At 46.4% G+C, this 26,937-nt stretch overlaps 1 protein-coding gene across 2 annotated transcripts in view; it reads left to right on the top strand.

The window, feature by feature from the left end:
* The first annotated feature begins 23,220 nt into the window (after positions 1-23,220).
* VPS16 (VPS16 core subunit of CORVET and HOPS complexes) overlaps positions 23,221-26,937 on the top strand; it is a 192,969-nt gene continuing 189,252 nt past the window's right edge. The window contains exon 1 of one of the 2 annotated variants that reach the window (XM_088451038.1): positions 23,221-23,294. Coding sequence is in view for 1 of the 2 variants with exons in the window: in XM_088451037.1 (XP_088307163.1) it covers positions 23,405-23,454 (50 nt within the window). In the remaining variant the exon portion in view is untranslated. Of the gene's footprint in view, positions 23,455-26,937 lie in introns of both variants that reach the window. The other variant, XM_088451037.1, reaches the window with a different exon arrangement.

The following is a 26,937-nucleotide window of genomic DNA, read 5'->3' as shown; positions in this document are numbered from 1 at the left end:
CCTGTGTCATGCCAACAGTAAAGCATCCTGAGACCATTCATGTGTGGGGTTGCTTCTCAGCCAAGGGAGTGGGCTCACTCACAATTTTGCCTAAAAACACAGCCATGAATAAAGAATGGTACCAAAACATCCTCCAAAGTGGCTCGGGAAACAAAACATTTAAATTTTGAGTCCATGGCCAGGAAACTCCCTAGACCTTAATCCCATTGAGAACTTGTGGTCAATCTTCAAGAGGCGGGTGGACAAACAAAAACCCACAAATTTTGACAAACTCCAAGCATTGATTAGGCAAGAATGGGCAGCCATCAGTCAGTATGAGGTCCAGAATTTGATTGACAGCATGCTAGGGCGAATTGCAGAGGTCTTGAAAAAGAAAGGTCTACTCTGCAAATATTGACTCTTTGCATAAACTAATGTAATTGTCAATAAAAGCCTTTGACACTTATGAAATGCTTGTATTTACTTCAGTATACCAGAGTAACATCTGATAAAAAGGTCTAAAAACACTGAAGCAGCAAACTTTGTGAAATACAATACTTGTGTCATTCTCAAAACTTTTGGCCATCGCTGTACATATTTAGGAATAAACTGATCTGAGAAAAATACAGGGAAATGAGAGCCACTAAATATCAAAGCACATATTGAAATAAACTGTAAATAACAAAAGCATGGATGAGAACAAATGTGAATCATAAGAGCATAGAAAAGAAAAAAATGGAGTAAAATGAAGAGCAGAGGAGGGTACTGGAGTAGGGTAAGTAGGAAAGAGATCTAATTTGGGTCTATGTTACACCTTGGGGAAGCCTAAACAAGATCCCCATAATACGTAAAAGAGAAAAACAAAACATCATGGCAGAATGGAAAAGTGGTAATCATTAAAGCAAGAGGTCCGAAAAGCCTGAGGGCAGGATCCCATGTGGCGTGGTGCTATTATATAAGAACCAGTCACACCAAACCATGAGAAACTTATGGGATGTATTGTGGCAATAAGCCAATATTTTTTCCATGGCTGCCAAGTGGCAAATTTTATTTATAAGCTGTTGGCAAGAAGGAGGGTCAATACCCTTCCATTGTCTTGCAATTAGACATCGAGCCATATTTAAAATATGTGAAGAGAGCTTATCAGCATGTTTGTTAAGACCCTCAAGTGGGCAGCCCAGGAGAAAAGTCCAGGGAGACTTAGGGAGTTCATTCAGACCCGCTCGCAAGCGGGTCGATGTTGAGGCCCTGCGCAAGCCCCAGAACGAGAGAGAAATTCTTTCACTCCGGGCCTCACTACAAAAGGGGCGGCAGTGGATGGTGATCGACAGCTCGCCCCGTTTTGTAGGCGGGGTGGGGGGGTGGCCACACAAACGGAGGCATTCCCGACGGAATGCCTGCCGTTTGGGGGCGGCCCCACTGACATCTCTCGTGATGTCAGTGGTGAGCTTCCGGCTCTAATAGAGCCGAAAACTCACTGGGGCTTGCGGTAGACGAGACCCTACCACAAGGGTCTCGTCACAAGCCCCGATGGTCGCGATGGTCTTGACCATCGCGACCATCAACCTGGCTGCTCGCTAAAGCTGTGGGTGGTCACCCACAACCTAGTGAGCGGTCAGGAGGCCGGCTCAGAATTTAGAAGCGGCCGCCCTCATTCAGAGCGAGCGCTCGCATTTTGCGAGCGGCTCTAAATGAGGTCCCTAGTCTCTGGTACTTTAAGAACTTTTGATAGAAGACTGGTAATAATGTCCCAGAATTGGGCTATCTTAGGGCATGACCACCATATATGTACCCACCTCGCCACAACCTCTGCAACACCCGTCAGAGGCTGAATGATACATTGTGTGCAAACGGGCAGGTTCTATCTATAGTGAATCTGGTAGGCATTCTCCTCAATTGAGGAGAAAATAGAAGACTTGCATAACCTCTCCCGTACCACAGACCTCTGTAGGTGGACTCGCTAGATCTTTTTCCCACTGGATTTCATGACCTGGATCTGCAGTAGTTTAATATACTGTAGAACAAGAGGTTATATAGAACATATATACCTTTCATGAGGATTGTGGGGAGGCAAAGACTCATATGAGGTTAGAGATCTATTAATCGAGCTAAGGGGGAGGGAGTTAATGAAGTGTCAGAGCCGGCCCTAGGCATAGGCATTATAAGCAAATGCCTAGGGGCGACTCAGAATGTTAGGGGCATTCCTCCTCCTCCTCCTCCCCCCCCGCCACCTGCCGCCGCTGCCTGCTGCCGCTTCCACCTACCCAGTGACTCTCGCACCCTGCGCGCTGCCGCGATCGGAGATCTCCGATCGGGCAGCGCAGCAGATGGTCAGGCGCCCGGCTCCTTCTCTTCTCTCTCCCCCCGGGCGCCAGAAGAACCCGGAGGATGGAGCTCACTCCTGAGCTCCAACTTCCGGGTCCTGCAGTGCACTATGGGAGTGACGTCATAACGTCACTCCCATAGTTCCGAAGAGCGGGCGCCGGGGACGGACGTCAGCAGCAGGCACTGGAGCGGGAGTGGGGTTTAAGGTAAGGATGTTTTTTTTTTTGTGTGTATGTCAGTGTGCGGCTGGGGGGGACCTTACTACCTGGGGCATAATGGGGGCCTTACTACCTGGGGCATAACAGGGGCCTTACTACCTGGGGCATAATATGGGGGTATAACAGGGCCCTTACTACCTGGGCCATAATATGGGGGCATTACAGCAGCCTGCCTTACTACTAGGGGTATAATATGGGGGCATTACAGGGGCCTGCCATACTACTGGGGGCATTACAGGGACCTTACTACCTGGGGCATAACAGGGACCTTACTACCTGGGGCATAACAGGGGCCTTGCTACCTGGGGCATAACAGGGGCCTTGCTACCTGGGGCATAACAGGGGCCTTACTACCTGGGGCATAATATGGGGGCATAACAGGGGCCTTACTACCTGGGGCATAATATGGGGGCATAACGGGCCTTACTACCTGACCATAATATGGGGGCATAACAGGGGCCTGCCTTACTACAGGGGGCATAATATGGGGGCATAACGGGCCTACCTTACTACAGGGGGCATAATATGGGGGCATAATAGAGGCCTGCCTTACTACAGGGGGCATAATATGGGGGCGTTACAGGGGCCTGCCTTACTACTGGGGGTATAATATGGGGGAATTACAGGGGCCTGCCTTACTACTGGGGGCATTACAGGGGCCTGCCTTACTACTGGGGGCATCATATGGGGCACTACAGGGGCCTTACTACTGGGGGCACTATTGGGAGCACTACAACTGGGGGCACTACAGGGGCCCTTACTACTGGGGCACTGCAGGAAGCATTACTACTGGGGGCACTGCAAGGGCATTACAACTGGGGGCACTACAGTGGCACTTACTACTGGCGGCATTGCAGGGGGCATTAGTACTGGCAGCACTACTATAGGGGGCATTATTTTTAGGGGCATTACTACCAGGGGGCACTGTTACCAGGGGCATTACTACAGGGGCATTATTACTACTGGGGGCACTGCATAAGGGGCACAATTACAGTGGGCATTGCATAAGGGGCACCATTACAGTGGGCATTTAGTGTTTTAGATGAACTACTGTGGGTAATGTGTAAGACCTAAGTTAGGGGGGGGCCCTTAAAAATGTTGCTATGGGGCCCAAAAAGTTCTAGTTACGCCCCTGGTGTCTATGTATGCATGGGTATATATATGTGTGTGTGTGTGTTTGTATGTATGAGTAAATATATGTGTATGTATGTGTGTATGGGTACATATATATGTATGTATGTGTGTGTATGTATGTATGGGTATATATATGTGTGTATGTATGTATGTATGTTTGGGTATATATGTGTGTGTGTGTGTTTGTATGTATGAGTAAATATATGTGTATGTATGAATGTATGGGTATATGTGTGTGTGTGTTTGTATGTATTCGTATATATATATGTGTGTATGTGTGTATGGGATATATATGCGTGTGTGTTTGTATGTATGGGTATATATATATATATATATATTACCAGTTACTAAGCACCTTCTAGTCTGTCTATTAATTCCGTGAAGTGCTGCCTGTCTTTAAAGAAAATGCCTATGGGGTCCCTGCGTTTGTTTGGACTCTTGGAATAACTTCTGTATATGGATATACAGTCAGGTGCATAAATATTGGGACATTGACAGAATTTTCATATTTTGGCCTCTATTCACCACCACAATGGCTTTGAAATGAAACAAACAAGATGTGCTTTAACTGCAGACTTTCAGATTTAATTTGAGGGTAATTACATCCAAATCAGGTGAACGGTGTAGGAATTACAAGTGCCTCCCACTTTTTAAGGGGCCAAAAGTAATGGGACAAACTAAACAATCCTAAATCTAACTTTCACTTTTTAATACTTTGTTGCAAATCCTTTGCAGGCAATTACAGCCTGAAGTCTGGAACGTATAGACATCACCAGACGCTGGGTTTCATCCCTGGTGATGCTCTGCCAGGCCTCTACTGCAAATGTCTTCAGTTTCTGCTTGTTCTTGGGGCATTTTCCCTTCAGTTTTGTCTTCATCAAGTGAAATGCATGCTCAATCGGATTCAGGTCAGGGGATTGACTTGGCCATTGCATAACATTCCACTTTTTAGCCTTAAAAAACTCTTTGGTTGCTTTTGCAGTATGCTTCGGGTCATTGTCCATCTGCACTGTGAAGCGCCGTCCAATGAGTTCTGAAGCATTTGACTGAATATGAGCATATAATATTGCCCGAAACACTTCAGAATTCATTCTGCTGCTTTTGTCAGCAGTCACATCATCAATAAATACAAGGGAACCAGTTCCATTGGCAGCCATACAAGGCCACGCCATGACACTACCACCACCATGCTTCACTGATGAGGTGGTACAGTATGTTTTGGATCATGAGCATTTCCTTTCCTTCTCCATACTCTTCTCTTCCCATCACTCTGGTACAAGTTGATCTTTGTCTCATCTGTCCATAGGATGTTGTTCCAGAACTGTAATGGCTTTTTTAGATGTTGTTTGGCAAACTCTAATCTGGTCTTCCTGTTTTTGAGGCTCACCAATGGTTTACATCTTGTGGTGAACCCTCTATATTCACTCTTGTGAAGTCTTCTCTTGATTGTTGACTTTGACACATATACACCTACCTCCTGGAGAGTGTTCTTGATTTGGCCAACTGTTGTGAAGGGGGTTTTCTTCACCAGGGAAATAATTCTTCTGTCATCCACCACAGTTGTTTTCCGTGGTCTCCGGGTCTTTTGGTGTTGCTGAGCTCTCCGATGCGTTCTTTCTTTTCAAGAATGTTCCAAACAGTTGATTTGGCCACACCTAATGTTTTTGCTATCTCTCTGATGGGTTTGTTTTGATTTTTCAGCCTAATGATGGCTTGCTTCACTGATAGTGACAGCTCTTTGGAACTCATATTGAGAGTCGACAGCAACTGATTCCAAATGCAAATGTCACACCTAGAATCAACTCCAGACCTTTTACCTGCTTAATTGATAATGAAATAATGAGGGAATAGCCCACACCTGTCCATGAAATAGCTTTTGAGTTGATAGTCCCATTACTTTTGGCCCCTTAAAAAGTGGGAGGCACATATAGAAACTGTTGTAATTCCTACACCGTTCACCTGATTTGGATGTAATTACCCTCAAATTAAATCTGAAAGTCTGCAGTTAAAGCACATCTTGTTTGTTTCATTTCAAAGCCATTGTGGTGGTGAACAGAGGCCAAAATATGAAAATTCTGTCAATGTCCCAATATTTATGCACCTGACTGCGTGTGTGTGTGTATATATATATATATATATATATATGTATATATATATATATATATATACAGATCCATTGGCATTGGCATATCCTGACGAAGGGTTGGAATAAACCCAAAACGTAGAATTACACCATGTGTGTCTTTATTTCTACTTGGAAATCCGATGAGTGCCGATGCCAATGGATCTGTATTGTTGAACTTTATTGCTGGCACCTCGGTCATGTTGTGTAATGGAGGGAGTGCCAACCCTATGGATCTTCTATATATATATGGATATATATGTGTTTGTGTATATATACAACGTGTTATTTTTGGCTTCCGCGTATATACAATAAGATTGGTGGTGGGTTTATATGCTTGGGGGGCACCAGTCAAAAATTTGCCTAGGGCACCAAATTGGCTAGGGCCGGCTCTGGTCAGACTTGAATGTAAGCAAAAGAATTAATAGAAGGTATGTCAAATTTACTCTGAAAGGAACCCAAAGAGGTGCATTCACCCATATCGAGGAGATCAGATACCACTCTAGCACCACCCTTAATCCATGAAAAGTAGTGAGTGAGATTGAAACCCAGAGAGAATGCTGGATTAAACCACATAGAAGTAATGGGGGATGGATAGGAGGTAAAGTAGTGAGATTTACGGTGATCCCAAATGGATCATGTAAAGGAAATAACTGGGTGTGAACGTGCAGACATATCCTATCAGATGCCACTATTCCTACAATAGAAGACACAAGGGGGATACTGCACGAATTAACTTCCACCCACCTAGACATGTGGGAAGATGCAAACCAAGCTATTGTATGACTTTAATGGGTTGTGCAGTAATAGAGATTAACATAAGGAAAACCGTTGCCACCATTAGTAGTACGGCGACGGAGAGTGAGAAAACTGACATGTGGAGGTATGGATTTCCATACAGATTGGACAAACCACCTTAGTAATTATAATAGAGGAGATTTTGGGACAGCAACAGGGAGGGTCTGGAAGCGGTAGGGTAGTCTGGGCATAAGGTTCATCTTAACTGCCATTATCCTGCCCAACAAGGAAATTATTAGATTCCGCCATCCGAGGAGGTCTCAGTTTAATTGTTTTAAGCATAGGGGGAAAGTTTGCTGTGTATAGGGAGTCAAACCGACTTGTTATATAGACTTCCAGATATTTGATTTTAGAGGGGCGCCAGGCAAAGTTATAATTGTGATGCAGGAGATATTGAGGGCAAGGGACTCTGGGCCTGATTCAGAGGCGCTAGCTATTTGCGAGCGCTCGCTCTGAATCAGGGCGGATTTAAAAAAAAAAAAATCCGCCTCCAGGCCGCATGCATAGCTGTGGGTGACCACCCACAGCTTTTGCGGGCGGCCTGGCGATGGTCGCGATAATCGCGACCATCGGGCTTGCGACGAGACCCTTGTGGTAGGGTCTCGGTTCCTGCAAGCCCAAGTGAACTTCCTGCTCTAATAGAGCAGGAAGTTCACTACTGACATCACGAATGATGTCAGTAGGGCCGCCCACAAACGGCAGGCGTTCCTTCGGGAACGCCTCTGTTTGTCCAGCCACCCCCCCATCACCGCCTACAAAATGCGGCGAGCTGTCGATCATCATCGACAGCCGCCCCGTTTTGTAGTGAGCGCTGGAGCGAGTGAAGTTCTCACTTGCTCCGGGACTCGCGCGTGCGCACTGGCCGACCATCGACCCACTTGCAAGCGCATCTGAATCAGTTTTAGAAAAGTTGATCTTGTAGCCCAAGAGTGAACCATAGTCTAGTCTGAAAGAGTTTGGGAAGAGACGTATGAGGAGAAGTTAGGGTTAGGAGAACGTCGTTGGGAAAAAGGGACACTTTATATTCTGTCTATGAAGTATGCATTTTCTATAAGCAATTTTCTATTAATTTAAAACTTAATTTTCCCAGTTCAGATATATAGACATTCAAAAATATACTAGTACAGATCCAAAAATATACTAGTACCTATTTAAATGTACCCCCAATTTAACTACAGCAATTATTTTTCACAAAAGAAATTGCTTTAGAAAATGTTTCCACACTTATGCAAATATGCATATAGCAGCCCTTTAACAAAATGTAAGAACCCTAAATACTTTTATTAGGACTATTCTTACACTTCTATATTGATTTCCAGGGTCAGTTAGGCTTTTTCTGGAGAGCAGACTGATTTCCTCAAAATAAGCTGTCCTTTTCGCTAGGTTTGCCATTCGCTGTATTCGCACATATGCATTTTTGCCTGTTTTTGTCCAAACAGGTGAATGAGGCGAAAAGATTGCAGCAGCGAATGCATTTCGCCGGCCCGACTTTTTGCCTCTAATTGAATCAGCCCCTTAGTCGGAGATTCAACCTGCATAATCGCAGTATCAGCGGTGAGGCAGCAAGTGCTGATATAGAAGCAGCTGAAAAATTTGTTGACCAATTTGATGAAATCATCAAGAAAGGTGGCTACAGTCCGGGACAAATCTTCAATGTAGATGAAACAGGACTTTTTTGGAAGAAAATGCCGAAAGGTCCTACATACACAAAGAAGCTAAAACAATGTCCGATTTCAAGGTGTGAGGTTCTGGTTTTGTTGTGGACCCGGGGTGGTGATAGGAGCAGACACAGAAACAGATTGAAATGAAAATGTGGAACTTTTAATGAGTAGTTTAGTAGACATGAATATGGCAAAAGTCAAAGTCCAGGCAAAGCACTGAAGTGCACTTGGGAACTGTAGTGAAGCAAATGGGAGAATGTCCAGATAGTGACAGGCAGGAAACAGTCCAGTATGTAGGTATGGTGAGCTGAAATGATATGCATGCAGAGGAGATATAATCCAGCAGAGTGTAAGTGGAGGCAAGGTGCAGGATGACAGCAGACTCAGGTACTCAAGCAGGAGGAAGGTAAATGGAGGGTGCAGGGAAATCCAGCGGTTGGAGCAGGCAAGGTAACAGGCTAGGTAGCGTTTCCAAGGCGGCAGGTAATGAGCACAGGAACTCTCTCTCAGCTGTCGCTGAGAAACACTTTGCACTGGCAATGAACGGAGGCTCTGGACCTCCCCAAATACCAAGTGCCGCACCATGACTGGCCGGAGAGAGCACGTGACCCACCAGGATTGGGCCACTGTATCACATGGCCGGAGGCAAGATGGCGGTGCCCATGCCGGGTAGAACGGAAGCACCGCCAGGCCTCACCAGCCCAGAGTGACAATGTGCCCGCACAGAACCATGCACAGACAATACCCCTCGCCAAACACCAGCGCCACTGCCAGACGCCCCCCGCCACAGCGACCTCACAGGTATTACCCGTCGACCGCCATGCCGAGAGACCCTGGTCGTGACACAAGGCTTTTAAGAACAGAGTCACATTGCTGGGTGGAAATGTCGTTGGGTTTAGGTTAAAGCCTTTGCTTATCTATCGCTCCCAGAACCCACGTGCATTGAAGCAGGTCGGTAAGCACATGTTGCCCATATACTATCGTTCAAATAACAAGGCATGGATGGCACAAGCTTTATTTGAGGATTGGTTTACCAACTGCTTCATGCCCCCGGTCAAGCTTGTCTGGATAAGGGCGTTTCCATTAAAACTATCCTCCTGCTGGATAATTGCCCAGGTTACCCCCAGCATCTTGATGATGTTAACTCAGATGTAAGGTAGTGTATCTGCCTAAAAACACAACTGCTATCCTACAGCCAATGCTATGTTCAAAGCATATTGCACTATTTGCGCACAACTTTTTCCAAACTTGTCTCAGCAACAGAAAATTATGAAGTAACCGTTCGTGATTTTTGGAAATCATACATTTTACACTACATAAAGAACATAGAACATAATAAATAGGGGAAAATGATATTCCATATTCAACATAAGCTACTGGGACATACTACTGAGAACTCAGGTAAGCTCAGAGTGGCATAGTACCGAACCTGGAATCACAGAACTCACAACCAGGGGTGTATCTACCCATTGGTCAGGATGGCACTTGCCAGGGGCGCCGTCCGGATGTGCCACCAGCAGCCAAGGGGTGGACAAGTCCCCCGGCCCCACAAGTGTAGGGCAGACCGCAGTGAGAGCGGTCTGCCCTACACAGTTTACAAACACACAGCTCCCCCCGCATCATGTGATGGGAGAGATGTCATATGTCATGGGAGGAGGAGAGCGAGCCGGGACTCAGAGCAGACAGTGGCAGTTGCGTCAGGAGCGAGGATCAGGTAGGTTTAATTTTTTAGTGTGTGTAAGCCTGGTGGGGGGGTGGCACTGAAATACGGGGTGGCCGCTACTGGGGGGAACTGAAATAGGGGGTGGCCGCTACTGTGGGCACTTTATGGGGGGTGCCCGCCACTGGGGGCACTGTATAGGGGTGTTCACTACTGGGGGCAATTTATGGGGGGTGGCCACTACTGGGAGCACTGTATAGGGGTGGCCACTACTTGGGGCAATTTATGGGGGGTGGCCACTATTGGGAGCACTGTATAGGGGTGGCCACTACTGGGAGCATTGTATAGGGGTGGCCACTACTGGGGGCAATTTAGGGGGGGGATGGCCACTACTGGGGGCACTGTATAGGTGTGGCCACTACTGGGGGCAATTTAGGGGGGTGGCCACTACTGGGGGCACTGTATAGGTGTGGCCACTACTACTGGGGTCTTCTACTGGGAGCACGGTATAGGGGTGGCCACTACTGGGGGCACTGTATAGGGGGGACTACTACTGGGGTCTACTACTGGAGGCACTGTATAGGGGGACTACTACTGGGATCTACTACTGGGGGCACTGTATAGGGGGGACTACTACTGGGGGCAATGCAGCATGGGGGGGCAATGGGGCACCAGTCCATTACATTGCCAGGGGCGCTTAGATCCCTAGATACACCCCTGCTCACAACTAGGGGTATATTTACTAAAGTGCTTGTTTTTAGAAGGGGAGTTGTTGCCCATAGCAACTAATCGGATTCTACTTATTTATCTAGCACCTTCTAGAAGATAATAGCTAGAGTCTGATTGGTTGCTATGGGCAGCAACTCTAATAACCTGCACTAGTAAATATACCCCCTAGTGTCAGCAATAGGAATTGCAGAGTGACTGACTACAGGATCCGTATCACCCTGGGACCCAAACCACAGCAGCTAGCCTGGAACTGAGACTCAGAGGTGAGAGTGGAGATACGATATCCAGGACCACCACCTGCCACAGCCAGAAAGCCTGGGAAATGCCACAACCCTGGAATCAAATCCCTGAAACACAGGAACAGTCCATAGTAATTAATTCAAAATAGGGGAGCCAATCGTAACACCAGCAAGTGGAATAAACCAGAAACAGAGTAAGAGTTAATGAGAGCAGCAGCTGTAGGAGACACTGTAGAATATCTGCAGTAGATGGCAGAGAGCGGATGACTCTGTTACCCAGGGGCGGATTGGGCCGCCGGGAAAGCGGGAAAGTTCCCGCTGGGCTGGCCCCATTAACCCCTTTGCTGGGCTGGCCGACACTGTTGGCCAGGCTGGGCAGAAACTGCCTGCCGGCAGCCGCGCTTCTGGTATTTGCGTTCTGCTATGTAACGCAAACCGGAAGCTCCCGGCTCCACCATCAGTCTGCAGTGTCCCGTCCCTCAGCCTCAGCCGCCCGCTGTTAGCTCCCCTCTCTGTGGCATGGTCGGAGCCCGGTCGGGCCATTCCTTCTCCTGGGGCTGCGGGAGATGACGTGGACCATGCGGGGATGGATGTGCAGTGCAGCTGTGCCTGGGACGGTGTAGGAGCCTGCAGGATTGGGACAAGATGGCAGGGGCTGTCTCAACATACCCCCTTGGGGGTCTATTTACTAAGCAGTGTTAGGAGTGAAAAGTGATAAGGTGCCAGCCAATCAGCTCCTAACTGTCATCTCACAGGCTGTGTTTGAAAAATGACAGTTCTGAGCTGACTGGCTGGCACCTTATCACTTTTCACTCTGTCTCCTAACACTGCTTAGTAAATAGACCCCTTACTCTGGCTGTCAGCACTGAAAGAGGGGCGGCAGCCGGGACCCATGAGCTGAGGTGTCAGTGGAGTGTGGAAGTACTTCCTGTTCAGCTTCTTCCACTCCCATCCTGCCCCCTTATTCCCAACACTACTGCTACCCTGCTCCACACTACTACTCCCATCCTGCCCCTGCCACTATTACTCCAATTCAGCCCCTTGCTCTGAATTATTACTACTACTCCCAGCCTGTCCCACATTACTACAACTCCAATCCTGACCCCTGATCTGCACTACTACAACTCCCTTCCTGCCCCCTGTTCTGCGCTACTACTACTTCCATCCAACCCCCTGCTATCCACTACTACTACTCCCATCCTGCCCCCACTTCTGACTACTACTCCCATCCTGGCCCCACTTCTGACTACTACTACCATCCTGTCCCCTGCAGGGACGTACACTGCTTATGTTGCGGAGGTCAATGTGTTTTTATTGTTTTTCCTCCAGGGGCCAATGTGTTTTTTTTTCCTGTGGGGGACCAGTGTGTGTGTTTTTTTTTTTTTTACCTGTCGGAGGTCAATGTGTTTTTTTATTCCTGTGGGGGCCATTGTGTTTTATTGATTTCTGTAGGAGCCAATGGGCTCGATTCTATTAAACGCGAAGTGAATATCGCCGGGAATGAGCTCCTGGAGCTATTCAATTCATCACGCTGCTAAGCCTGACTATGGATTTCTTCTCTCATCCTTCATGGGATGCGAGCAGAAATCCGACAAAAGTCCAGGCGCAATGCTGTTTTCTGCCCTTAGCGCGGCGGAAACGGCATAACGCTGGGAAGTTTATTTGGAAAATGCCCGTTCTCGCGACTAAACACCCTGTTTAAGGCGCGAGGGTCGGGAGAGCGTGCAGAATTGAATAGCTCTGGGAGCTCATTCCCAGCGCTATTCACTTCGCATTTAATTTAATCTAGCCCATTGTGTTTATTTTTCCAGTGGGTACCAATGTGTTTAATTTTTTTTCTGTGTGGCCATTGTATTTTTTTGGGGGGGGCAAGTGTGTGTTTTATTTTTTCCTTGTGGAGGCGAATGTGTTTTTTTTTCTGTCGGGTGTCAATGTATGTATTTTTTTTTTCCTGTAGGGATCAATGTGTTTTATTTTATGTAGGGGCCAATGGGTTTGTCTGTTTTTTTGTGGGGGCCAGGGTGTGTTTTATTTTATTTTTTGTTGAGGCTATGTTTATAATTTTTTCCTGTAGGAGCCAGTGGGCTTTATTTATTATCATTATTTTTACTAAAATAAAGTGAAAAAGGGTGTTTTCACACCCTTTTCACATTATTTTAGTATCACCTATAGTTATTACAGGGCAATTGGAGTAGAATTCGTAAAATTCTACTCCAACCTCTAAGTATGACTTATTTTTAGCAATCAGATCGCATTTCCCATAATTGTAATGGGAAATGTGATCTGCCTGGTAGCTACTAAAAATAAATAATGAAAAAAATACCGGGGGAGGCCCTGTGATAATAACGCCACCTGGAGGTGGCGTTATCCAGGGTCTCCCCCGGTTACCGGACTCCTGCTCTGCTGTAACGGGCAAAGCAGAGCCCGGAGCCGGTCCCAGTGATCAGCTGTGTGGTCTAAACAGACTGCAAGCTGATCTCTGCTAAAAAAAAAAAATTTACTTACCTGACTCCAGGGACCGGTGATCGGGGCTCCGGTGATGTTCTCCCTCCGGTCAGCTGGTCTCCCATAGTGCACTGCGGCCCGGTCATCAGGTGACCCTGTCCCAGTGCAGCATGGGATATCAGCTGACCGGAGGCATGGAAGACATCACCGGAGCACCGATGACTGCAGGTAAGTGCTATTGAGGGAGGGGGGGTCGCGGGGAGGTCCACGATCGTGGGGGCGGGGCTTAGCGCCGGGGGACGTTGCTCAGCACCCGGGGGGTAGCAGCGACGGTCGCTCGGCGCATGCGTTGGCACTGTGTCACAGTATTTTTTGCGAAAATTCAGTCGATAATATCACACTACAATCTGCATTACAAATGCGGATTGTAGTAAATAGAACCCAGTGTGTTTTATTGTGTCCTGTGGGGGCATTTTTTATTTTTTCCCTGTCGGGGTTCAATGTGTTTGTTTTTTTCCTGTGAGGACCAATGTGTTTTTATTTTTTTCTTATGCATTGTTTTTCATCTGTGCATGTGTCTGAGTTGCAGTACGGATTCAGTCGCATGCACCAAGAAGTGTATTAGAAATGTGTTGGGTGTTCAGGGTTGGCTATAGAGATGCTGAATTTCCCACATTGGAGGCTATACTCTATAGTTCTAATGGTTCGACCGATAGTGATGTCTACAGATGCACAAAGCATGATTGCAGCGTCTTTAGACACTGACAGTGGAGGTCTCAGTCCTTGGATATTCGGACGCAGGGCTGTACACCAGGGAAGGGCATTGTAGGCAGGGGCGTTTTAAGAGAGGAGGGGGCCTGTGTTCAGCCTCCGTTTGGGCCCCCTCCTCTCTGACAGTGACTCAGCGGCACTGAACGCTGTAGATTCTGGCGTTCATGCCAGAATCTACAGCGCGTGCGCGTGTCTCCGGGAAAATGGCGCCCGTGCCTACTTTCCTGGGGACATCTTTTCTGCACATGCGCAAATCACTGGGAAAATGGCCGCCGCACTTCGGGAATCAGCAGAGAGGTAAGTATAATTACCTATGGGGGCCCGTGTGCCCCGCACACCTTTCACCCATTATAGATATGCCCCTGATTGTAGGCTCATTAGCCTAAAGTCACAGACACCAGCACAAGATGCAAAGACGGCTGCAACTGTGTCCAACTCAGAATCAGGCCCTGTGAGATGGGATCCCGCCCCCATTGACAGACTTCACCTCCTCAACAGACTCCACCCCCATTAGGGCTGCTTCCATAAATTTCCCGGGCTGGTTTTCTTTCCCAATCCGCCCCTGCTGTTACCAGAAGATAACAACAATGGTAGATGCAGTGCAGGTGCAGCACAGGATAACTGGATAGGCAGACTTTTAAGAGCCCTATACATCTGTTTGCCAATTCACTGATCGGACTGAAACCGCTGATATGTTGGTGGAAAATGCCGACTGGCCACCATCTATGGTTACCGATCTGTCGGGAATCTGAAATTATACATGTTAAAAATTTCAGATTTGCTGATCACTATCATATTTTGATAATGATCAACAAATCAGTTAAATATAACGTGTTGTATTTCACCAAAGTCACGATTATTATTCGGAGATCTGGGAATGGCAGCAATCTGTCACTAGCGTATGGGGGCCTTTATCGTGTTCTGAATGAGTGCTACGATGCTGGTAGTAAACAGACATCAAACAGCATGCACTTCATCTGGTTGACAGGTGGAGCTAATGCAGTGGAGGCTGAGCAGTGCATAGATTGAGCCAGCTGGAATACAGGAATGTTTATCAAAAGACAGGGAGCAGGAGATAGCTTCCACGATTATGGCAGTGGGTACAGGAGCAGGAATCCGGTACAGGAGTAACTGAGACCTGGTGACCAGGAACTGTCTCAGAAAGAAGGAGTTGCTCTGGCCAGCGCTATAGCTCTGAGTTACCGGGTTGACACAAGCCGCCAGATGCTAACGTGCGCCCAGAGGTGCACTTTGTACCGCTGGGATGACACACGCGGCTGAGCGCAGATATGCACTCTGTGCTGCCTGGATGATTTGAGCAGCACACAGCAGGTGGAATGCCGACCGTGCCACCTGGATGGAGCACAACGGCAGAGATAATGTATCATAACTGTAAAAAGGGGAGCCACTGGAACACTGGAACTCTACTGATACTTCAGGAGACACAGACACGATCTGGAAACACGAAACTCTATCACCGGCATCAGGGTAGCATGAGCGCCAGCAGGATATAGACGTGGAAGCCAATACGGACTGATTCCGGGATGACAGACAGGAGGGAGGAGGAGAATTCAGTGAACACTTGTTCGGCGTTCACTTCGCACGGCACCAGCAGTGCGTTTAACATCTCGCCTTTGTGCTACACAGATACCACCATCTGACGCAATAGTGCGTCCGCATACCTTACCGGAGTGCAACACTATACCATCATCTGGCGCAATAGTGCGTCCGCATACCTTACCAAAGTGAAACACTATACCATCATCTGGCGCAATAGTGCGTCTGCATACCTTACTGGAGTGCAACACTAATACCATCTTCTGACGCAACTGGGCGTCCCATTACCCAGCCGGTGGGCATCACTAGTGCCTTCGTCTGACGCACCTGTGCGTCACATACTCTGTCTTTAGGTGACAGTGATAGTACCTCAAGCACTTGCCAGTTAGTTCTGTGCTAGGATCCAGGTACTTCTGGTAGAAGTACACTCCTCGGGCCATTGCTTATTTGATATCTATTCCCACAGTTTCAGACACCTGTCCAAAGGGCTGCGACCTGCCAGCTGAGTGCAGCAAAATACCCATATCCCGCTTGGAGGGGTCACCGGTGAACACCTCCCAGTAGGTTAGACTCCGCACCTTTGGACAGGTCTCGTCAATGTCTGATTCTGTGGATGAGGATATCCTATATTCAGGCCCCACGCCTCTGGCTTCGCTCTCCTCCAGGATCCTCAGCTTCCATCCCCACTGTAGGGGACTCCGCTAAGCCAAGCGTGACAGTGATTTTGACAGAGAGTTTTCTCCTCTCTCACCTGAGCTTGTCATCCCAATTCTTGGTAAATTTGAGAGATGTATGTTTTAGGTGAAAAGTACTTCAGATTTGGGCCAATGGTGATTTGATTCGAGATTGCTATCTCACCCGAGTTTTACGAGTGAGATGAGAGAACTCTCTCCCCATCTCACCCGACTTTGCCTTTAGTAAATTTGCAAGATGGAAAAAAATGAATAAATCACCCAAGATGGTCATCTCAATCCTATCTCGAATGTTAGTAAATTTACCCCTTACACTTGTGAGGTTCTGGTTTTGTTGTGGACCCGGGGTGGTAATAGGAGCAGACACTGAAGCAAATTTAAAAATAAACGTGGAGCTTTTAATGAGTGGCTTAACAGACATAAATGTGGCAAAACAGAAAGTCAAGGTTTAGCACTAAAGTGCACTTGGGAACGGTAGTGATGCAATGGGAAAAAGTCTAGGTAGTGATAACAGAAGGCAGTCCAGTATTTCAGGTTTTGTGAGGCTGAAATAAATTGCAGGCTGAAGTGAACTGCAGGCTGAGGTGAATTGCAGGCTGACGTGAATAATGTCCAGAGGAAATGTAAGAGGATGCAGGGTGCAGGGTACAGCTGACACAGGTACTCAGGCAAGGGAGAGGCTATAGGAGGAGGCAGTGGATTCCAGCTGGGTGTGGAGCAGGTCAGGTAAAGCAGGCTTAGGCAGAGATCCAACAGGCAGGCGGACAAGCTCAGGAACTCTCTCTCAGCTTGCGCTGAGAAACACGTTGCACTGGCAATGCAAGGGAGCTCTGAACTCCCCTAAATACCCAGTGCTAAGCTGTGACTGGTCAGAGAGTGAGCATGTGACATGCCAGGATTGGCTGACTAGGTCACATGGCCGAAAGCAAAATGGCGGCGCCCATGCCGGAGCGGAACGGAAGCACTGCCAGGCCTACCCTGCACAGAGTGACAATATGCCCAAACAGGTCCACGCACAGCCAATGCTCCCCGCCAGGCACCAGCACCACCGCCAGACGCCCCCCACCACAGCATCCTCACAGGTAACACCCGCCGACCACCATGCTGAGAAACCCTGGTCGTGACCACACTGTTTTGAGCACAAAAAGCACAGTACACCTGTTTCAAGGGATGGGACATACAAAACACATGTGCTACTTATTCCATACTTGCCTACCCTCCCGATTCGCCCGGGAGCTTCCCGAAAATTGGATGCTGCTCCGGATACCTCGGAACGGCAGGCAAGCCTTCCGGCCCATAGGCAAACACAGGGGGGGGTTTCCATCTGCCTGGAAACCCCCCTCCCCAGCCCACACCATGATCACAATAGAAATAGTAATATAATGGAATTTTACTAGCGCTGCATGTTCTTCTCAGTATCATAAATGAAATAAATAGCACCACCTGTGGATCTTTTAACATGTATCAGCCAGTAATAAATACACCTGTGCACCAATTAGGGGATTTGGAAAACATGCACTGGTAGGGATGCACTGCTATGAGCCCAATATTTACATATATGTCCAGGGCAGTGCTAGGTTCTTCTGCTGCTCCCCCAGACTCCCGGACTTGCTCCCATGCCCTGGAATGGTGCCCACATCTAAAATAAAAACATTCAGCTCAGGTAGGATGGCCCTACTGCCGCATTTAATGGCCTACTGTGATCTCTGGTCCTGTATATGCTGGAATTATGACACACAATACACAATGTATGACACATATTAAAGCTGGATAAGTGGTAATTATGTCCTCTTCATGGACTGGCCACGCTCACTCAAAAATCAGGCATTTGGAAACCCCCCTCTAGAAATCTGACGTTTGCCACTGCGGCCCCCACTCTAGAATCAGGCATTTGGAAACCCCCCTCTAGAAATCTGACGTTTGCCACTGCGGCCCCAGCGAGCCGGCTGTATAAACCCCGGCAGAGGGGGGGGGGGGGGGCGGTAACGCGATTCACGCTGAATAATGTCATCGTAGCCCCGCCCCCTGCTTCACAATGTCATTAATATCGGCACTGTGAAGAGGAGCGGGGCCACAATGACGTGATCGCACTGTCACACCCTATGCCCTGCCCCCAATGATGTGTCATGCTCCAGGCTACGCCCCCTTTTTACCGCGACCCCTGCCCCAGTGTGGTTGCCTGACAGCTCCCTCCCAGAAGGAGCTTTGGAAAGCCAGTACTGGTTGTGGACAACCAGCACCAGGCTTTTGAGAACCAGTCCTGGTTGCCAAAATATGGGGGACAAATGATGTAGGGGTCCCCCATATTCAGCGCAACCAGCACTGGGCTCTGAGCCGGCCCTGGTTCTGGAAATACAGGGGGAAAAAATGTGTAGGGTCCCTCTGTATTCACCAGAACCAGCACTGGACTCTTTCTAGCGGGGGGTGATGCCACAGCCAGGGAAGCCCTGTCACCGGGCCCCCCAGCCGAAGCATCACCCCTGACCGCTAGTCAGCCCAGGCCGGGGATCCCTGGGGACCACCCCAATAAAGGGGTCCCCCTCTCCAGGGCACCCCAGGCTATCCCCAGCACCCCTCTGGTGGTGGGTGCCGGCTTGATTCTGTAGTGTTGTGCAAGTAAAGTTAAAATATTGTCTTTTGCTGTGAAACTACAGTTCCCAGCAAGCCTCCCCCGCATGCTGGTACTTGGAGAACCACAAGTACCAGCATGCGGGGCATTACGGGCCTGCTGGTAACTGTAGTTCCACAGAAGCAATATTAAAAAAACACACCGTAGAAAAGTACAATTTTATTAAAACATACATGCACACACACATGTACTCATACATGCATACACACTATCTCACATACTCACCTATGTATCCCTGAAGCCAATCTGTCCCCTTCTCCAGTAGGTAATCCAATGGAGTACCTGTAATAAAACATCCATACTCACCTCTTCCTATGCGTGGCTCTCTCCTCTTCATCAGGCAATCCAGGGTCTTGGCAAAATAAAAAAATGCAAATACGCGGACCCTCGCACATTAGTATTGTCCTCTAAGGACACTAAGGAATGACAGCTCGGCCTGGCATTTCAGTTCAGAAATCCCGGTGTGGAGCACTCATTGGCTGAGAGAGGCGAGCCTTCCGCCTCTCAGTCAATGAGCTGTTCTCACCATTGACTTCAATGGTGAGCACCTCAGCGCCATTTTTAAAATTCAAAGATGGCCGCTGCAAGCCAATCACGGCTTGCGACGTCATCACCCTGCCATCTCGGCTGGCTTAAATGCAGCCAGCGCGAAGCGCCGTCCACTCAGTTGTCAGCTGGGAGGCAGCAGAGAAGAGCTGCTGAAGACAGAAGACGCCGCGGAAGCCCTGGATGGCGGCGGCTGGGAAAAAGAGCTTAATGGGCACCGCCTTCCAGGTGAAGATGCCGTAGAAGTCCTGGGGGAGCGGCAGCCATGAAAAAGAGCTTAAAGGCTGCCGCACCCCAAGTGAAGGTGCTGCTAAATAAAATATTTAAAAAAAACGGTGTCTGTTTGTTTTATTTTAATATTTCTTTTACAGGGATACTATGGGTACCAGCAGGACCTTAGTGACCCGCCTGCTGGTACTTGTGGTTCTCCAAGTGCCAGTATGCGGGGATGCCTGCTGGGACCTGTAGTACTACTGCAAAATACAATATTTATAATTTCATATGCACCACACAACACAATCAACCCAGCACCCCACAGCCTCGGGTGCCCTGGAGAGGGGAACCCCTTTATTGGGGGGGCCCAGCTCCCCAGTGATCCCCGGCCTGGGCTGACTAGCGGTCAGGGGTGATGCTGTGGCTGGGGGCCTGGTGAAAGGGCTCCCCTGGCTGTGGCATCACCCCCCCACTAAAAAGAGTCCAGTGCTGGTTCTGGTAAATACAGGGGGACCCTACGCATTTTTTCCCCCTGTATTTCCAGAACCAGGGCCAGCTCAGAGCCCAGTGCTGGTTGCGCTACACACAGGGGACCTCTACGTCATTTTTCCCCCGTATTTTGGCAACCAGGGCTGGTTCTCACTAGCCCAGTGCTGGTTGTGCTTAAGTACAGGGGACCCATATGTCATTTTTACCGTGTGTTTAAACACAGCCAGGACTGGCTGTTAAAAACCCAGTGCTGGTTGTGCTGGGGGGCACCTATTTTTATTTTACACATTTAATTTTTAACATAGATGCGTAGATGGATCTCACTGCTGTGTCCGTGCATCTATGACATTGATTTTATTTTCTCATGTACATGCGCACTACCAGAGAGCCATCTGCCGCCCGCTAATGCCCCCTTTGCACTGCACCGCTGCCACTGCTCTACACCACCACTGCTGCCGCTACCCCACACCCTACAGCCTGCCCCTACAGCCGTCTCGCACTCTGCACCTCCCAAACCACCTCCTGTGTGCTGGCTCCTCTTCCACCTGCATTAGTGTACCATTTTGTTGCCCTTCTCCTCTGCAGGTGGCCTGGTTTGCTCATCCAAACCCTGATAGTTAATAGATTTTAAAAAAGCTATGAAATTCCATAGACAAAAAAAACCTTACGGTTTCACATGTCCCATTGGGGCTGCTTAGACAAGAAAACCTCACAAAACCTATTGAATTTCTGCCACTCAAACTCCAAAAAGCAATGAAATTATGATCATTAAGGCTGATGCCTTAATGGATGTGTTCCTTGCGTAATACAGATATGGTATGCCATCACACCCTGTGGTTAACTGCAGATTTAGAACTCTCACAGAGTGAGATTGCTGTCACTCACAAAATGGTAGAGCAGCTAATTCACAGAATTGTGTGCTCATTGGAATACACTGTATAGAAAGACAGGACAAATTTTCGCTTTTATATAGTAGATTTTAATAATTTTGTGCTTTAAACAAAGTTTGTGTACATTGTACCATCAGAAAGCAAAGGTTTCACTTTCTCAGTCATGCTAAAAATATTCCGTATTTCGGAATATTTGGATATAGGAGACTCAACCTGTAATTAATCATACCCATAAGGGTTGATACTGTGGTGGGATAATATTTAGTGGTAGCGCAGACTATGGTTTGCTTATATAAACAAATAATAGACAGAATCAGACTGGTTACTATGGGCAACAGAAACACTTTTAATTTGTATAAGCTTTAGTAAATCTACCCCTTACAGAAGGCAGTGCTAAATAACTGCTGCAAGTCTAAAGGCAGCTGCTGGCTAGAAGGATCAGACTGCAGCAGGAGGAATCTGGTGAGTGTACAGTATATTACTGTTTTCACAGCATACATATTATATATCAGCAGTAACACTAATGGCCATTAGTTTTACTGCTGGTAACTGTGTATTACCGGTACTTAAATCACCAGAACTAATAAGGACCAATATACTAAATATCAGCAATAATAGATTTAAATTATTAGCAATCTTCAATAATATTACTATTAGTGTCATACTTGTCTACCCTCCCGAAAATCGGGTGCCGCTCCTGGCCCCCCGGAAAGGCAGGCAAACCTCTGCGCCCCCCCACTAATAGCATGCTAGCCGACATTCTGGCTGCTCCCTCCCGGAAGGGGCAGCCAGAATGTCGGCAAGCATGCTATTAGTGTGCATTACTATAACTGGTAGCTTATACATATACGTATTATTACTGTTACTCTACTACTTATTTATTTACTATCAGTTTCTTAAACAGTGTATCACAGCATATTCCGTTGCGCTTTACAATTGGAAACAACATTAATAGAACAAAACTGGGTAGTAACAGACAAACATAAAGGTAAGAGGGCCCTGCTCGCAAGCTTACAATCTATATAGAAATAGGTATTGATACACAAGAATAGGCGCAACATATTGCATATTGGTCCAGCCAGATTGCAGTGGTTCTTGGTGGGCTGTACGGTCCGGTCACACAGGAATGTTGGCCTAGGATTGGGAAAATGTCAAAGTGAAGAAAGAGAAAATATGTGAGGTTATATGTGGACTGTAAGAAGGGATGTAATTAGATAGGGAAGCTCTGCATACAACTTAGTTACTGGATACTGCTGTTGCTGATACTCTGCACTCTTTGGCAATGCTACTGCTGGTGGCTTAGCAATACCCTTTAATACTGTAAGTCAGCAGCAAACTAATGTTATCATGCCCTTGTACCAATGTGACAGACCTTCCTGTCCTTCTGTATTCTGTTTACTCACAATCTGATTGATGTAACACAAAGCTTTCATATTAACAAAAAGTTTTTTTTAAAAGATACACATACTCATCTTAATAATGTTACTACTGACATATCATTTGATATTACTATTACGTCGGCTTGGGTATTCCTGTTATTGCTGACCAATTATTTAATATCCCTACAATTTGTGGATTATTAATGGATAGTACTACTGATAATATTTTATATAGAATATGTGGTGACTACTTATTACAGGGGATCACTCCCAGTAATTTCGCTGAAATTTACATATATATAAAATATATTTTTTTTACACCAAAGGAAAAAAAAAGGGTGCGCACCCAGATAAGGCCACCGAAATCTAGCCGATTGTTCACTGTAGGCTCACTACTCAATAATGAATTTCGCAGACAAAAATATAATGGTGAAAAAACAAGTATTATAAGAGCTATTAGAGAACATAGGAAAGGAAAATAAATAATGTATTGGACCGATGCTGTAAACCGTGAAATATGAATTAATTTTATAATTCCGAAAAGTCTCTCTCCACTCTCCTTTGGTGCAAGTGTGTGTAGGTGCTCCTTTTACATGGCGCTTATATATCGGCCACCACCAGGAGGCGCTGTGACCAGATTCCGTTCTGCTTATGGATAGGTTCTCTCTGAACACTGCATGATGTGTTCAGCCTGTACTACACACACGGTAGTGGATAGATCCCCTTCCGTAGATGTACGAGCTCTTATACAAAGCGGAAGTAATTCTATCACAAGATGGAAATGTACAAACTGTCACCTGATCGGAAGTACCCTAATGGTGTGTTGTTGTCACATGACTTCTGAATCCTTCTTGCAGCTCTCACTCCTTAATATTCATGTACGGTGGTGGGATATGAAGTAAGACCTGACAGTAACGTCTCAGCCAACATGGATTTTTGCACTGCTAACTGGTATCCTATGGGTGATGTGTACTATCGGTCAGTATCAAGTAACTTGCATTCATTGGATGACAAAATTCTAGTTAATAAGATTGATTGGTTCTTTTATATAGAAATATTTAGTTGTAAATAGATTGTAAAGATCACAGCATTTTTATAAGACTCCAACATGTTTTTGTCCTAGTAAAGGGTGTGTTATAACTGTGTAGCTGTTCATGTAAATAAGAGGTTTCGTGGAGCAGTATAATGTAGGAAACTAAAGAAATTGCTGCAAATGTCCTTATTAGTGGGTCATACCTTGTTGGTAGATGTGATATTTAAATGTTCTGCCTTTGTTGACATACATTTAGTTATGGAGAAAGAAAATAGAACAATAGGAGGAGATTAAATTAGATGTGTAATGGTATTTCCCACACCACGGCAATGTCCGGCTGTTATTATGCAGAATTTACAGGTATGAACAGTGAATGTATTGTGCAATGCTTTGCTCTGCACATATTAATGCAGCGTTGCACATCTCCTTTCTGTGGAATGAGCACTGCCCATGCTCTGAAACCGAGTGTACACAGGGATAGGCGATGCAGTCCTATCGTGTATAATGTTTACATCTACCCATAACTGTGTTGTAGCGGGATGACCTGCATAGGCAAAGGTCACAGAGGGTGTGTAAATGTAACTGCAGGCTAAGTAGAGTTGGTTGTAAGCAAAGACGTAACCGTTTTGAGGTCTAGTGTTGCACTTAGTATAGAGTAGGAAGTGTGTGATGGTGATTAGTAGCAAACCAAGGTGACCCACAGCTATACGAGCGTCCAGGAGGACGCTCCATATTAATGGAGGTGGGCCCTGATTCAGAGCGAGCGCTCTGGTCAGAGCGTCCGGCTCTGAATCAGGGCCCAAGTTCTCTCATTGGGGTGGTAATATTTTTTTCATGTAAGCTTCTTTGAAGTGCGTAAAGTATATAGTTAATATTATAACTGCTTATAATATCCCTTCCCTATAGAGAAGATATATATATATATTTTTTAGCAACTGAATTTTCACACACCAGTATTTTTTTACATAGAATAAAAAAGAAAACTTAGTTGGGAGTATGATGCTTATGTTGTGGAAAGTTGACTCCTGTTTCCATGCACCCACAAAAAACTGATTGCATTGTCCCCACCAGCACCTTTTCCCTATTAAAAAGGGTGCCAGTATCCCCCTAAAGTTGCAAGGTGTATATTCGCTTCTTCACTCTGGACATGTAGATGCTTTTTTTGTTTCATTTCTGTAATAACTTCATTGATTTCTTCCAGTTTCTGGAACTAGTTTATAAGAATTAAAAATTAGACCAGAAAAAAGGTGTCAGTACTGAATAACCCTGAGAACCATTACAAAAAAACAACTTTTTTTTTTTTTTGCAAATATGGCCTATATTCAATTAGCCACGAAAAGTCGGAATCCGCGAAAAAGTATCGCCGATTGCGACTTTTCGCCAGGCAGAAACTTATCTCCGTATCGTGTATGCGAATACGCAATGCAATGTAATAGGCGAAAAAGATTCGCCTCTGAACAGGTGGAGAAAAAAATGCAAAATCGCTATTTTGGGGTGCAAATGTGGGGAAACTACTCGGCACCCTTGGGACAGCCCCCCCAAAGGATAACTGCGTAAAAAAAAAAAAGTGAGGAACACCCAATAAAGCACTTTGAAAATGGGAGCGAAAAAGTGCAAAGTGGGCGTACAATCTTAAAAGCTAGCGAAATAGACTATTGCGGGGTCTGCAAGTATGGATTAGGTGTTTTTTTTTATTGCATGTACTTGCTTCAGGTGCTTTTTTTTTTTAAAACTTTAGCGACTTTAAACCATGCTTGCACCCATTTTCAAGTACCCCAAATTTGACAGGACTACTTATTTTCACAAAAAAAACTGCATAATGCTATTCTTCACCACATGTGCAAAGATGCTAATTAGAAGAAATTGACACACCTTAAGAATACCAAATACCTTTATTAGGGCTATTCGGGGGCATGTACATTGATCCTTCTTTTAGGGGTGTCAGGCTGATTTTCCCAATTATGACAGCACTATTCGCCTGGTTTGCATTCGCTGGGTTGCGTTTTTGCATCTTTTGGAATTGAATACGGCGAATAGCGGGGGTGCGCAGCCAAAACACGCAATGTCGGCAAAAAGTATGGCATGCGAAAAAGTATTGCGGGTGCGGAACTATTTGAATATTGCCTTATATCTCCTTGTGTAACCTGAAAATAAAATATTGGCTTTCTCTATTCAGGTGCTATGTATAATATTTAATCCTGCCTGTATGTCATACCCCACTACCTTTCTCTATTCAGGAGGTGTGTATAATATGTAATTCTGCATGTATGTCATATCCCACTACCTTTCTCTATTCAGGAGCTGTGTATAATATTTAATCCTGCCTGTATGCCATACCCCACTACCTTTCTCTATTCAGGAGGTGTGTATAATATTTAATCCTGCCTGTATGCCATACCCCACTACCTTTCTCTATTCAGGAGCTGTGTATAATATTTAATCCTGCCTGTATGCCATACCCCACTACCTTTCTCTATTCAGGAGCTGTGTATAATATTTAATCCTGCCTGTATGCCATACCCCACTATGGGCCTGATTCAGAGCCGGTCGCTATTTGTGCTCGCTCGGCCAGAAAATAGGATTGGCTATTCAAATGAACCGTTCGCTGTTTGCGGTCTGATCACGCCTCTAGGTCTGAACGAGTGAACAAAACTTGCGGACGTTTTTTGGGAAACTACGCCCCTTGGCCGCTCGCATCCTACGTCATGTCCGCTATTTATTAGATTAATCGAGTACATCGAACAGGGTCTGAGCTGCTTGCTATTGTTGTGGTTGGTTTTTACTACCACAATTTTGCGAGCAGTTTTGGCTTAAAAAAACCCAGTGACGTGGTCAATGACGCTGCTGTTTTAATTATGCACACCCATAAAACGCCCGTTTTGACCTTTAAGCACGCCTGCGATCGGATCTCCACTCCCCGTTTTCAAGCACCTTCCCCTGTTACCACCCACATACGCCTCATCCTGTCACTCAAATTAGCAGGCATTCGCTATTTTGCGAGCACATGAATTTCGGCCGCACTGACTGGTTCGCGCATGCGTATAACGATCCGTACGCATGCGCAGATGAACGAACGAGCGGCCACTTACGAGTGGCTCTGAATCAGGCCCTATGTCATATCCCACTACCTTTCTCTATTCAGGAGGTGTGTATAATATTTAATCTTGCATGTATGTCATATCCCACTTCCTTTCTCTATTCAGGTGCTGTTTATAATATTTAATCTTGCATGTATGTCATATCCCACTACCTTTCTCTATTCAGGAGGTGTGTATAATATTTAATCTTGCATGTATGTCATAACCCACTACCTTTCTCTATTCAGGAGGTGTGTATAATATTTAATCTTGCATGTATGTCATAACCCACTACCTTTCTCTATTCAGGAGGTGTGTATAATATTTAATCCTGCATGTATGTCATATCCC

This window comes from Taudactylus pleione, unplaced genomic scaffold, assembly GCF_031769625.1.
Source record: "Taudactylus pleione unplaced genomic scaffold, aTauple2 ptg000536l, whole genome shotgun sequence".
Taxonomy (NCBI): Eukaryota; Metazoa; Chordata; class Amphibia; order Anura; family Myobatrachidae; genus Taudactylus; species Taudactylus pleione.
This window is presented reverse-complemented; position numbering and strand designations above follow the sequence as displayed.